The 15,557-nt window shown below is 44.4% G+C and overlaps 1 protein-coding gene across 1 annotated transcript in view; it reads left to right on the top strand.

Moving 5' to 3' along the window:
* The window catches only part of tbc1d16 (TBC1 domain family, member 16), a gene marked incomplete at its 3' end in the record, with an annotated part of 127,884 nt that overhangs the window by 21,570 nt on the left and 90,757 nt on the right, over nucleotides 1-15,557 (top strand). The window contains exon 2 of the mRNA XM_083779976.1: nucleotides 5,598-5,819. Coding sequence (XP_083636102.1) covers nucleotides 5,633-5,819 — 187 coding nt within the window. The 5' untranslated portion in view covers nucleotides 5,598-5,632. The remainder of the gene's footprint in view (nucleotides 1-5,597; nucleotides 5,820-15,557) is intronic.

The following is a 15,557-nucleotide window of genomic DNA, read 5'->3' as shown; positions in this document are numbered from 1 at the left end:
ACATTTGTTCTCTATGTGTGTACGAAGCCTTAAAGCCTGAATGACAAAGTAGCAGTTTGTACTGTACTGTGGAGAGAGACCAATTCTCACCAAACAATAAACAAGTCGTAATAATCCCCCCCCTCCCCCCCCCAAAAAGTGTGTACAATTCCTGTTTAAACATCATCTCTCAACGTGGGGCTTACTGTCGGTTTGCCTTCGAACCTGAATATCCACACGAGAAGGAAGTGCCACGTCGGGATCAGTGTTGCCATGTCTGCTTATTATTATAAGCGGCTTTGGGCTGGGTTTGTCAGTATAGGCGCTTGCATATTCAGAAACAGTGTTTTTTGTTTTGTTGTCAAGGACCCCCAGGTTAATATGTATTTGTCCATGGAACCCCATCTGAAAATATGTTGTGCTGTGTGTGGACCCCCCCCCCTACGTAACACGTAAAAAAAAAAAAACCTGAGCCCCTTTTCTCTCTTGCAGAATGGCCGGAATAATGCCTTTCAGTTTGTCTTCCGTCGGTGTGGTGACACATGTTTCTTTTCCCTCCTTTTCATTTGTTCTTCTTTGCGTGTGTGTGTGTGTGTGTGCGTGCACGTGTGTGTGTGTATGCGTGTGTGCCATGTTCAGTTATGTTCCCGTTTGATGACTCGCTGGAAGCTTCACACATGCAGGTGCAGTGAGCGTGTTTGCACAGTGGTGTGTGTGTGTGTGTGTGCGCGTGCGAGGTAGGTAGAGAGAGTGCATGTTTGCATAAGGCGGGACAGACATTTACCTACCTGTACACGGTGCTATAAGCTACCGTTCAGGAAAGGTACAGTAACTTTGTGCATACATGTGTGAATGTGTGCGCGACTGCGCAGCCTGTGTGTACGTGTATGCATACTGTGTGTGTGTGTGTGTGTGTGTGTGTGAGTGAAGAAGACGTGGCACAAGGAAAGTCCTCGCCATGTAGGACAGAGGTACGCACAGCTGACCTCTCTCCTATAAGGACACTGCGGTGGTGAACAGTCAGTGAACACATGTTGTACAGAACAGACCTCTCTCCTATAAGGACACTGCGGTGGTGAACAGTGAACACATGTTGTAATAAGAACAGACCTCTCTCCTATAAGGCCTAATAAAAAAAAACTTTGGTTTCCGGTTGCCGACCGACTCTATTAAATATGCGCGACTCATATTATTTTATTGGCATTTGGTGAAAAAAAAAAAAAAAAAAAAAAGAAGCTCAGAATGCGACCGAGTAAGACCCAAAAGGTCTTTATTAAAATTAAAATTATCTTTGATGAGACCATTGGGACGCGCGAAGTCAAAATAAAGTTTTCTTTCGTCTAAAATATCACGTGCGCAAATGTTTTGGAATGCGTCATCGCGAGGAGACGCACAACACAACAGTGACAACATACAGCATGGACCTGTGCACGGTGTCTGTGACTGTCCACTGCCCGTGCAAAGCACCGCCACAGATCATACGATTGAGTACAAAAACATTTGAAGACATAATTAAGGAGGTGAAACCGTGCCGGTGTCGGTTTAAGTCCGCAGAAGGGAGACACGACCGAGCGGATAAATGGACTATCATCTCAGCCGACATACTCTCCCCCCCCACCCTGGAGCCTCTAGGCGCCCAGGCTGGGTGCGTGCTGGGCATGTTTGACTTTTGGTATCTATAGCCCTGAGATGCGAGGAGGAGGAAACCCATTCGGCTCATGCTTCTACCCCGTCAGAACGTTAGCTAACGTTAGCTTAGCCCCATATATGTGCTCGGAGCTACAGAATGAGCGTAGGGAGAGGAGAGGGCACATATGGGGCTAACGTTAGCTATGTTTTTGTCTTTTAATAACTAGCACTATAGCTATGTTGATGCCAGCAACACGTTCTAACTTTTTATGTCAAAACATGAATGGGCGTAGGGAGAGGAGAGGGCACATATCATATATGGGGCTAACGTTAGCTATGTTTTTGTCTTTTAATAACTAGCACTATAGCTATGTTGATGCCAGCAACACGTTCTAACTTTTTATGTCAAAACATGAGCTGGAAAGCAGAGGTTGTTTTACGTTAGGTGGGTTGTTGCTGACACCACCGTTACCTAAAACTGGATGGCCAATAAATGAAGTACACGTGATTTCACAATGTTTACAAGCATGAAAGATTCATGCCACCCCAAAACACAGGCGCAACTAAATAAAATAAGGGGCTTGCAAATGTAGTCTTAGACCTGCCATGATTCCACAGTTCAAATGAACTGATTTGCAGGCAGGAGGAGGGGCAGCAGTTTGACGTGACTGTGCATTTCATTACTGTCAGAGCCTTCTAGTTACTGTAAGACAGTACAATTTACAATTTAGGCATTTATCAGACGCTCTTAATCCAGAGCGATTTACATTAAGCAAGAACAAAAAGCATGGGAATACATCACATAAAAATAATTTATCATGAAACATGCGTATTAAGTATTCAACCAGTGTGTGGACATTCTATTCAAAGTTTTCAAATGTTTAGCTGTAGGCATGTAGACGTAGTGTTATGTGTACTTGAACCATTCATTATTTAAAATATGGTATTTCAGGCAAATATTGAAGTTATTAAAAAAGAAGCCTATCCATCATTGCCGTAGGAAAAAAAAAAAAGTTAAAAAAAATCCTCACTACCCAACTTTCCCACGAAAAATAAAATAAAAAAATAAAATAAAATAAATTCCCTACCTACTCAGCCCAAAAATGACAGCCAATCGGAAACCAAAGTTTTTTTTTTTTAGGCCTAAGGACACTGCGGTAGTGAACAGTCAGTGAACACATGTTGTACAGAACAGACCTCTCTCCTATAAGGACACTGCAGTAGTGAACAGTCAGTGAACACATGTTGTACAGAACAGACCTCTCTCCTATAAGGACACTGCAGTAGTGAACAGTCAGTGAACACATGTTGTACAGAACAGACCTCTCTCCTATAAGGACACTGCGGTAGTGAACAGTCAGTGAACACATGTTGTACAGAACAACTTAACCCATCTCTGTCTCTGTCTCTGTCTCTCTGTCTCTCTCTCTCTGTCTCTCTGTCTCTCTCTCTCTCTCTCTCGCTCTCTCGCTCTCTCGCTCTCTCGCTCTCTCGCTCTCTCGCTCTCTCGCTCTCTCGCTCTCTCGCTCTCTCGCTCTCTCGCTCTCTCGCTCTCTCTCTCTCTCTCTCTCTCTCTCTCCTACTCTGGGGGTGACTTTGGGTCCGCCTTGGGCCAAAAGGGACCACATCTGTTTTATTTTTTTACTCCTATTGCATAATGCGTTATTAACAGTTTTGCCAAAAAGGTACAGACGTACAGTGTTGTGAAATAAAGATTCTCCCTCAAACTACGTGTGGTGAGTGAGTGATGCTTCGGTTTGAGTGATGAGCTCAGTGTAGTATGATTGATATGTAAAAGCATCATGTTATACTTTAGCCATTGAAAAATAGCAGATCTTCAAGCTCGTAGTGCGGTACTCATTGCTGCGCTATGAGCTTGTAGTTGTAGGTCTGCTATTTTTGAAAAATAGTGAAAATGTGTCTCAAATCTTTGCTTCTGGGGAGGTCCCTGGAACAACATATTGTGAGATGGCGGGGCAGAGGCATATTACATTATAATTTGTGGGGTCCTTGACATGAAATATCCAGCACCACTGACATAGAAACGGGTATTTCAGAAAACTTTCAGGATTTAGAAGACGGGTTTAACGGGTTTAATCCAGAGCACTTGACAGTAAAGCAAGGACAGACGGCGTAAAGGTAATGCATCAGATGCATAGAAACGGTCATTTCTAAGGATCAGAAGCAGAGCGATAATCTCAATGTGGTGTGATTTGTGTCGTGTTGGCTGCCACTGTACCTCCCTCGGCCTTATGAAAATAGATTTCTCAGGGGGACTTTGCGGTAACGGTAAAGGTCAAATACAACTATCTCTCACTCTCACTCTCTCTCTCCCTCTCCCTCTCTCTCTCTCTCTCTCAGTTCAGTTCAGTTCAATTCAAAGGAGCTTTTGCATGAGAAAACGTACGTTTACATTGCCAAAGCAGAAGTTGAACAAGACAATCAAAATAGAACAATGTATTTACAAATACATATTGGATATAAATAGGAATTAAATGAAGGTGTAAACAGAGCTGTGTCACATTAGCACTTTGGGTAATACTATCTTGTGAAACTATAAAAAAAATGCTTTTTCTGTTAGAGATAGTTAACCCATTCTGACCTGAGATCAGATTCATACGAGGTTTCCACTGGACACACGCTGGTCTGACGAACCCATTCTGACCTGAGATCAGATTCTAAAAATGTCAGTCGTTCTTCGATTTCTTTCAAAAATAGCAGACCTACAAGCTCGTAGCGCGCCACTCGGTGGCGCAATATGCCCGGTCAGAATGGGTTAAATGAAGGTGTATAAACAGAGCTGTGTCACGTTAGCACTTTGGGTAATACTATCTTGTGAAACTATTAAAAAAAAGCCTTTTCTGTCAGAGATAGTTATACAATATACACATCCATATGGGAGACGTTAGCTTTATACTGTTGATAAGCATTGTACGTACTGTACACACAATGGTTTGTATTCCTTACGGTGCTTGTATTCCACTCGACATCCTTCTGCTGTCACAGCAGCTCACACATCTCACTGCTGCGTTTTGCACATTGTTGTACTTCATATCCAACAGATATGGGAGGTTTTTTTTGTCATTTAGGGCACTTTCACACCCAAAGTTTGCTTAGAAGGTCCAAATATTTGCATTATTAGATTTTGGTCCGTTTTGGTGTTCACACTGGACTTTGTAAAGCGTACCAAATATGTAAACAAAATGACACGTGGACATGTTAACCCATTCTGACCTGAGATCAGATTCTAAAAATGTCAGTCGTTCTTCGATTTTTCAAAAATAGCAGACCTACAAGCTCGTAGCGCGCCACTCGGTGGCGCGCTATGAGCTTGTAGATCTGCTATTTTTCAATAGCTAAAGCATGACATGATGCCAACACCAAAATGGGTTCCCGTTCAGAATGGGTTAAGCGAACCAAATGGTGAAAAAAAGAAAAGAGGTCGCATCGCAGGCTCCGTCATAACTTTGCGTGGTGGTGGCAGCGGCGCATGCTTAAAATAAACCGATCTAAAAGCGTACATAGTGTACCATACCGTACGCATACCATTCCGTGTCGATAACTTGTACATCTGTTATTTTTGCGCATGTGGACCTCGTACGATGCCATTAAAATTTCACTGCGCCCCGACAGACATATAAGCGTCTACTATTAGAATCAGACAGCTTAGCTGTCATATCAATAGTGATCCCTGACATGCCTTTATAACTAATTATTTAATCAGACCAGTGTGTGTCCAGTGGAAACCTCGTATGAATCTGATCTCAGGTCAGAATGGGTTAATCAGACCAGTGTGTGTCCAGTGGAAACCTCGTATGAATCTGATCTCAGGTCAGAATGGGTTAATGCAGCCTCACAACTGCCGACGCCCGACGGCTATTTTGGCTATCGTCCTGTATTTGGTCCTCTATAAAGTCCCAATGCGTTCACACCAGTAACGAACCGCACCGTGGGTGATTGTAATTCTCTCTCTGTCTCTCTCTCACCAGAGGATGGGCGCAGCGTCCCCGAGGTGCTTGCGGAGATGTCTCTGGGTCGGCTGCTGCGCCGCGCCTCCTCCAAGGCCTCCGACCTCCTGACCTTTAACCCCGGGGCCGGCGGGGGCCTGGCGTCGGGCCGCTCGGGCCTGGACGGAGAGATCATCTTCTCCAAGAACAACGTGTGCGTCCACCCCGCGGAGCCGCTGCCCGGCCTGGCCGAACACCACCCAGGTACACCATATACCGCTTTTAGTCTGTGTGTGTGTGTGTGTGTGTGTGTGTGTGTGTGTGTGTGAGAGTCAGTCAGTCAGTCAGTCAGTGGGGCAGCGGTTGATATCGGAAGGTCGCTAGTTCGTATCCCTGGACCGGCACGTTAAAATTACCACCGCTGAAGTGCCCTTGGAGCAAGGCATTGAACCCCTACCATGAAATGTTCTATGAGCAGGGCCTGGCTGTAAACAAGTTCTTGAGCTTAGTCCAGTTACCCTGGGTAAACATAGTACCTTTCCTTTCCTTAGTCCAGTTACCCTGGGTAAACATAGTACCTTTCCTTTCCTTAGTCCAGTTACCCTGGGTAAACATGGTACCTTTCCTTTCCTTAGTCCAGTTACCCTGGGTAAACATAGTACCTTTCCTTTCCTTAGTCCAGTTACCCTGGGTAAACATAGTACCTTTCCTTTCCTTAGTCCAGTTACCCTGGGTAAACATGGTACCTTTCCTTTCCTTAGTCTCTCTCGCTCTCTCTCTCTCTCTCTCTCTCTCTCTCTCTCTCTCTCTCTCTCTCTCTCTCTCTCTCTCTCCTTGACCCATGCCCTCCTCTCTCCCAGTCCTTCACTCTGTTATCTTTCACCTTTGAACCTTGACCGCAGCTCCCTAATTAATCCTCTTGTTTTCTTGTTCACCTCCTGTCGTCTAAACTCCGTCTCATCCGTTGCCGTTTATCATGTTAACCAGTGGTGTAAAGTAACTAAGTACTTTTACTTAAGTACTGTACTTAAGTACAACACTTGAGTACTTTTTCCACCACTGATGTTAACCACGTGTGTACGGCTGCTTGCTAAATAAAAAAGAACCTTGACATTCCACGTCGTGGAAGAACACTTCGCTCCCACGCACACACACGCACGCGCGCGCGCGCACGCACGCACGCGCGCACACACACACACACACACGCACACGCGCACGCGCACGCGCACGCGCACACACAGACACTCCACTAGAAGGCCAGAACCTGTCAGTTCTCCACTGTTCTGAAGGGGAAACAGAGCACTGGCACTGAACCCGAACAACCAAATGGACTTTCACACTGTCACAGTCATGAGTCATGTCAAGACGAGGGCTCCACGGCTTTCCAACCTTTAGTGGATTGGAAATCCACAATGCATTGCTGCAACCATTCTTGGCTCAAATGTGAATCTCGAATTGTCCTACAATAATTGAGATTCTCACACAGTTCTCATTTTGTCCATGAAAATATTTATTGTATTTAGTTTGCTAGTTACTACATTCAAAATGTGGCACCTGGGGGGGCACGGTGGCACAGTTGGTAGTGCTGTCGCCTCACAGCTAGAAGGTCCTGGGTTCGATTCCCGCTCGGGGCGCTGTGGGTGCTGGCGGCGTGTTTCCTCCTCCGCGTCATCAGTGCCCATACCCGAAGGCGGGGTTGGCAAAAGGGCCTTTCTGTGTGGAGTTTGCATGTTCTCCCCGTGTCCCCTAGGGTCGGTATACCCTCACAAAAAACATGTTGTAATCCTGGTCTCTAAACTGCCTCCCCCTGGCCAGCCGGGGCGCCTGATGGAGGGGAAAGGAACTGGTTGGAATAACGTGTTCCTTCCACGCGCTACGTCCAACCAGGGAAACTCCCCCCCTGCCAGGTGTAAAGGAGCAACTTGGACACTCAGGCATGAAGGAAGCATGAGTTCAAGTCCGTTGCTCTCCCCTTGTCCCCCATATATGGGGACTAGGTTGGTGGAGGGTGTGTAGAGCCCAGGATCACATTAGATGATTGACACACGGGTGAAACATGGGTTACAAAATCGTGGGATAAAAAATATATAGAGAAAAAAAAGAAAAAAAAAGTGGCACCTGGAGCCATAACTACTGTGACTTTAAACGGAGACAAGATTCTAAAAATGTCTTCTACATCCTGACAGTTTTCATTCTGACCTGAGATTAGGCTTGTCACGGTGTAAGAATGTCTACACCGTTTTCACCGTTTGCTTTAACACCGGTTATACCGGTAACACCGTTTCCAACCACTAGATGTCCTCAGAGTCCTCACCACACTCATCAAAACCTTAATCGACGTTAGTAATGTATATATATATATCATCATATATCAATGCATTTCATTCATTCAATTACTTCCCCTTTGAAAAAATACAAAATAGGTTGGTTCATATTGTTTTATTAAGAAACCTGTATGAAGTTATGAACAATGAAACAAAGTGCACACATTTCTTACTGCAGTGCTTTTTTTTTAACATGAACAGTCGGCAGGGCTCGACGCTTAGCATTTTTCCAAGTAGCACGTGTGCGCCTAAGTTGAAAAATATAGTAGCACACAAATTATTTTAGGAGCACGATGAAAAATGATGTATTTTTCCTATATACAGGCTGTCACACATCTCAAAATGAGCCATTGACAATCAACAGAGAAATTACGTCAAAATTCTGCTAAATATGACATAAATTTAACGCCATTGACATTGAACGGAAAATGTATGTCATATGTAAACGAGCAAATCAGCTAACCAATCACAGGCAACAGGCATTCTGATTGGACAGTATGAGATGATATCTGATGATGTATGATGACAAGAGCGCCCCTCACTTAACATGGGTGTGATTTTTCTTTAATGAAGTGATATGAGGTAGGGGTGGAAAATAATATGTCAAAATATTATATCACTATCTTTTCAGCAATTATCACAAAATAGTGATATTCATCATGATATCATTGTTATGTTTGTTTTCATATAATCTATATAATCAATTTGTTTTATGCTAATACTTTGTAGATAGATCGATAGTAGCTCTGTTCCATACCTCTAATACGTGCAACACATTAGAGCTATGGGCCAGAGCTAGATAGATATCTCATGGATGGATAGACAGGCTATCCGTTTTTATCCTGCTGTTCTATCATGTTAGTGTGACATTCAGACAGTGCAGAGGCTGCTCGATGGTGAATTAGTATTGTAACATTCTCCTTGGCTTTGACTGACTGACTGATATTAATACGGTAATCCAGCCAGTTCGGTCATTCACATTATCATTTATGCTGGGCACACGCTTTTGTAAGCAAACGCTAAGCAAGGGTTGTTTTTGATAAACATCAATCCGTCCACTACATGTGGTGTGTGTGCGCGCGCGTGCGTGCGTGCACGGCTGCACGCTGTTTCACCCGCGTTTGGTTAAAAGTAAGTTATGTTTGAACTTTGAACATTACAAACAAACTTTGCAAATAACGTGTCGGGATCCAAGCAATTCCTTCTGAATCTGTGCTATCATGCTAATGCTATCCCGCTGAGTTCGCTCTGACTTATTTTCTGTCTGCCGCTGCTGACAGACAGCAAGCAGCGACAGGGGAAAGAGCAGCGACACAGGGAGGGCGGGGCGGTGGGAGCAAAGGGGACAGATCTTCAAATGAACACCGCATTGAGCCTCGACACGTTGTTAGCTTGTAGCTCTTCTCTTTTTGGCGAACGACACCGCCGTTCAGAAATATAAATGTAGTTATAGAACCAGGACTATAGAATGTGCACTTGCTGTAGACAGAGACTTGTCTTTATCACGATTGAATGGTCAAATCCTGTAGTCGCACCTGTGCTACAAATTTAATTTTACAACTCACACGGTGGTATTTTTAGTCGCAAATGCGAGTACCTAGTCGCACTGTCGAGCCCTGACAGTCGGTAGTGCTTTTTTTTAACATGAACAGTCGGTAGTAGCTCTCCGTCAGTGCTTTTTTTTTACATGAATAACAGTCGGGACTCGGAGTCGGTAGTACCTCTGCTCTCTGAGCAAACTGTTAATAAAGTGACACAAGTTACTTCAAGTGATCAAAAAAGCCTCTTTGATCCAAAACTGTAAACAGCCGTCGTTAACCCCGCTAACAATGACATGAATACACGATCGCAATCGCATCATTCACATTTCACATGCTGCAATAGCAGACTTGCATAACTAACACACACACGCACAATGTCGCATATACACATCTTAAACAACCGGCCTGCATACTGTGCAATTTAAATTAAGCTGCCAACTCTTAATGACCAAATCAAAGTGTCATTAAATGAGAAACTGAAATAAAAAAACTGCCCGACTTAAACAAATAAAATACAGAATAAAACGTCACATAGGCCTAACATTGGCCTTAATTGGCTGCAGACAGTAACAGTAGGCCTAGTAGTAACAGATCTATATTTCCACTTATATTTTCGCTACATATTCTTTGCCAGGAAAACTAACTGGTTTACCTTTTGTGGGCTCAGCAGAGATCTAATGGGTGTACATATGTTGCCCGCTGTGCTGAAGAGCCTTTCTGATGCGCAGCTTGTTGCACAAATGCACAGGTATTTTCTGGCTACGTTTGCCAACAGGGGAAACGAGTGTTCATTTGTTTTTCACCAAAGGAGGGGGTTCTCCTCTAGATCCAGGAGTGATTCTTGGCAATATTTTGCCAACTCGGCATCCACCTTTTCCGGAATTGTCGGCCGATGACGACGGCTTCTTCCTTTATCTCGATCTTGGTCTCTTCCACATTTGCATCATAGTCACCCTTGTAGCGTGGGTCCATGAAAGTTGCCTTGCGCAGCAGGTCCAGACTTTTTTCGGGTAGAGTTGGAGCTTCGTATTTTTCCTGCAAAATCGTTACGATTCCGAGGCTTTGAACGAAGCTGTCAGTGTGGTGTCGTCATCACTAGGGCCTAGCGTCTCATCTCTGATCAGGTCGAGCACAGGTAGTAAGGCTGAGGCGGTGATGCAATTCTCGCTGGACAAAACATCTGTGAACTCGCTCACTGGCTTTAGCGCCTTGTTCATAGACTCCAATACTTCCTGGGTTTGCCAGTCAATTCTTACATCTGCTTTGTGATCTTCAGAAAGAACTCGGTTTATTGCCCGCCTCTGTTCCAGCATTCTGTCGATCATCTGTTGCTTGCTGCCCCACCGAGTTGGACAGTCCTATAAATATACAATGAAAAAGAAATAGTGTTACAATAAAATACATCTTATCCTATATTTATTTATATTATTACATATTATATTCATGTATTAGTATTCTTTAACATCCCCAGCAGTAGGAAATAATGTGTCCTTTCCTCAATACACTACAAACTAATATTAATTATATTAAACGTACCGTCACTAGCTCGTGCTCGTCGATTCCAAGCTCTCTCTGCGCCGCTTTTAGATCGCGTCTTCTTTTCCAGCTGTGGGAGAACAGTCCATTGATTCTGCGACAAACAGCCAGGGCATGATCGGTTCGGGTTTTCTCAGTCTTGCTGATTGTGTTGGTCACGGCGAGGTTCAGGTTGTGCCCGAAGCAGCTCATCCAGGGCACGTCTAACTTTCGAGCAGCGGCCTTTATGTTTGCCCCGCTGTCGGTCGTGAGACAGGACAAGTTATCGATGTTTAATCCCCATTCTTCCAGAGCAGTCAGCAAAGCATCTTTTAAGTTATCGGCAGTGTGGTCCTCAGGCAAAAAGCTGGTCTGTAGACATTTGGCTTCCAGGCTCCACTCTTTGTCGATGTAATGAAAAGTGAGAGACATGTAGGGTGCCATTTTGGGGCTGGACCACAAGTCGGTGGTGAGGGCATAGTAATCAACCGTTGTGATGACATTCTTCAATTCACTCCGAATACTCTCGTAGGCATTTGGGACGGCGGTTTCAGAAAAATAATTCCTTGTTGGAACCTGGTACTGGCAGTCGAATGTGGCCAACATGTCTCTGAACGCTCTCTTTTCAACTGTCCTGAATGACACCATGTCTTTGCATATGTACCTGGTCACGGCATCAGTGCATCTCTTCCACCGCACACTGTCCTGCTTGTATCGTTTTTATTGCTCCAGCAATCGACGGCTGTGTGTGTGAAGCAACTGCCATGATTTTACGCCGGGCAGCAAGACCCAATTTTGCAGCCGCAGTCTTGTGTTTCGCTACCAGGTGAGCCTTTAGATTAGAGGTGTTGCCTCCAGAAGCTGCCACTTTAGCGAGGCACAGTTTGCAGACAACCTCGTCGGGATTTTCAGGTTCCCTATCAGCATTGGGTATGAAACCAAAATAACGCCAAACAAGTGATTTTGCCTTGGGCTTTGCCACCAAATCCGCCGCGCTCGTAGCCTCCGCCATGTTTGTTTGTTTGTAGTATTCTCCTGTAACCTGTTGTAACCTGTCCTAAACCAACTCAACTGCATGCGGCCTTCTTTCACCCTCCCCCAGTCCCCCCACTCTCGTCATAGGCTTCTGTGATAGGCTTACTCAGTGCCTGCTGCAATTTACTTCTATGAAGAGCAGGCGGAGGAGAGTTGAAGACACATTTGTACTACTAAACATCGATAACAAGATAGTTAGTTTATCGTAATTTAGTAATTTACAGAATGTGCAACATAGAATGGATGCAAATAAAAAAATACAAATTAACTTTACTTTTTTTTTTTTTTTATATAAACGGTATAATCGGTGCGCAATTAAAGTACTCGGTGGTGTGCCCGCCCACCGGTAACACCGGTAACACCGGACACCGTGACATCCCTACCTGAGATCAGATTCTAAAAAAAATCTTCTATGTCAGTCGCTCGTCGATTTAAAAAAAATAGCAGACCTACAAGCTAGTGGCGTGCTATGAGCTTGTAGATCTGCTATTTTTCAATAGCTAAAGCATAACATAATGCTAACACCAAAATGGGTTCCCGATCAAAATGGGTTAAAGTGCACAACTTAAACCTCTCTTAAAGTCTCTCTTGTAGCAAAAACCACAAGAGTAACTAACATGGAACGGCCATCTAGTGCTGCACGATTCTTGCTCAAATTTTAGAAACTAGATGTCTGGATCTATCTTTATTTTCAGGACATGTCATGATCATTGATCAATTCACCATTTAGGCATTTTTTGCAGAAGCTCTTGATCCAGAGCAACTCTGGATCAATGAATAGTTTACGGGCACTAGATTTGCCCGTAAACCTCAAGTTTAGCAGGCATATACAGTTAATATACGGTAATATGCAGGTGTTATGGTACAATTCGGGAGTTTACCAGAGTTTGTTGGGAAGTTTCCTGTAATATACACATCCGTATTCCATGCTTTTTGCGCAGTGACATCTTGTTGCAACTGCAACTATTAGGCAGTATACTTTAAACTCCTATTTAGCCCTATCCCAATGAAAACTCCATTTTGAAGGCCATGAGAGTGAGAAGTGATTCTACAAATGTCTTCAAAATCATGAAAAATGTCTTTCTATATCAGTGATTTTCAAACTATGTCATGTCAAGGACCCCAAAAATGATATGAAGTTGGCCGCTGACCCCCATCTATCTGAAATGTTGTGCCCCCAGAAGCAAAAGATTTGAGTTAAAGATTTGAGTTAAAAAAGATAAGTATATATTTTCACGATTTTTCAAAACATAGCAGATCTACAAGCTTGTAGCACGGCACTGGGTGCGGCGCTATGAGCTTGTAGATCTGCTAATTCTCCAATAGTATATTTCAAAGTATAACATAACGCTTACAGGGGTTCACGTTCTGAATGGGTTAAAACATATCCCCTACAAACTTTGGAGAATTTATTTTTTTATTTTTATCTAAACAATAAAGACCGTAGGACACCAGCCTGAAAACTAGGTAAACACATTATAATAATAATAATAATAAAACAATGTTTCATCCGAAAGAATGTACCAAGAAAGACCAAAGTCGAGGAAAAGGAAACAAAACGGATGCTCTGCCTTTTTTAGAGTGCAAAAACATTCTCTCCTATCTGTTGGCAGCGTTCCCTGTTGTCCACCCCACCCACACTACAGAACACACTCTGTAGACTGCTCAGGAATGTCCTGTCGGCCTCTTGCAGTACTTTGCATAGGTTTTTCAGAAAACTGTTTGGATTTAGAACTTATTTTTAGAATCGTCTTCAGGTCTACATAGGTTAAAACGGCACAATTCATGAATAAATGGAACATGCCGTTGCCTATAGTGACAGGCCACTATGTGGACGTCAGGGTTAAAGTGCAGTATTGTAATATAAAGACTGTCTGTGTAATAATGTATGACAAGCTGTTCACACATTATGTCCACTGGGGGGTGCTGTGGGTCTACTTTACACACCTCTAGCTATGTCTTTATTGTCACATACTGTAGACTAGAGCATGGGTTCCCAAAGTGGGGTCCGGGGACCCCCAAGGGTCCTTGAGGGAGTTCCAAGGGGTCCCCAGCTAAATTATAATTAGGAACCAAATGGACCCTTTATCCATTTGGTTCCATTTGTACACTCTCAGAGTTAAATTGACATTTATTTTACAATATAAAACATCCCAGAGATAATAAATGGGGGACCGTAGACTAATATGAATGTCAAACTGGGGGTCCTTGAGATTAAACGGGTTGAGAATCTCTGCTAGAGCCGTAAAAATATCCTCTTATGAGGCTGTCCCTGGCATCTCCTTTCAAATGGGGGTCTGCGGGCTAATTGGTGTCCATTTGGGGGTCAATTAGGCTATAGCATTTGATAAATAGACATTGGAAATGTTTGAGGTATTTTGAGGTTAGTTCGTGAGTTATTCCAGATTCACACTCGCCATAGATTCGTAGATCGGCTATTTCCGGCTCACTCTTCTCATAGTGCATGTGTGGCTGCATTTGATCTCCAGGTCAATAAGGCATTTTAACCCATTCTGACCTGAGATCAGATTCTAAAAATGTCTTCTATATCCTGACAGTTTTCTAAAAAAAATATGTTTCTATATCAGTCGTTCTTCGATTAAAAAAAAATAGCAGACCAACAAGCTTGAGCTTGTAGATCTGCTATTTTTCAATAGCATAACATAACACCAAAAGGGGTTCCCACCCAAAATGCTAAGGTATGCTACTCTGTCATTCCTTCTCCCATTTAGGCCTGACGTAAAAAAAAAAAGTCTTCTGAAAGAATATATATTCAAAGATTTGTGCCGCATTTTCACGATTTTTCAAAAAATAGCAGACCTACAAGAGCTTGTCTATTTTTCCAATAGCTAAAGTATAACATACTGCTTTATGCTAATAGTTAAAACACCAAAAATGGGTTCCCGCCCAGAATGGGTTTTAATCCCACTGTTGGTGTGTATGACGGTGGCTGATGGCCCTCAAAGCAGGGTCCAGGTGGCTGATGACCCTCAGAGCAGGGTCCAGGTGGCTGATGGCCCTCAGAGCAGGGTCCAGGTGGCTGATGGCCCTCAGAGCAGGGTCCAGGTGGCTGATGGCCCTCAGAGCAGGGTCCAGGTGGCTGATGGCCCTCAAAGCAGGGTCCAGGTGGCTGGTGGCCCTCAGAGCAGGGTCCAGGTGGCTGGTGGCCCTCAAAGCAGGGTCCAGGTGGCCCTCAGAGCAGGGTCCAGGTGGCTGATGGCCCTCAAAGCAGGGTCCAGGTGGCTGATGGCCCTCAGAGCAGGGTCCAGGTGGCTGATGGCCCTCAGAGCAGGGTCCAGGTGGCTGATGGCCCTCAAAGCAGGGTCCAGGTGGCCCTCAAAGCAGGGTCCAGGTGGCCCTCAGAGCAGGGTCCAGGTGGCTGATGGCCCTCAGAGCAGGGTCCAGGTGGCTGATGGCCCTCAAAGCAGGGTCCAGGTGGCCCTCAAAGCAGGGTCCAGGTGGCTGATGGCCCTCAAAGCAGGGTCCAGGTGGCCCTCAGAGCAGGGTCCAGGTGGCTGATGGCCCTCAAAGCAGGGTCCAGGTGGCTGATGGCCCTCAGAGCAGGGTCCAGGTGGCTGATGGCCCTC

Source organism: Protomyctophum parallelum, assembly GCF_964188405.1.
Source record: "Protomyctophum parallelum genome assembly, chromosome: 13".
NCBI classification, from domain to species: Eukaryota; Metazoa; Chordata; class Actinopteri; order Myctophiformes; family Myctophidae; genus Protomyctophum; species Protomyctophum parallelum.
The sequence above is the reverse complement of the archived record's forward strand: the minus strand, read 5'-3'. Positions and strand labels throughout refer to the sequence as shown.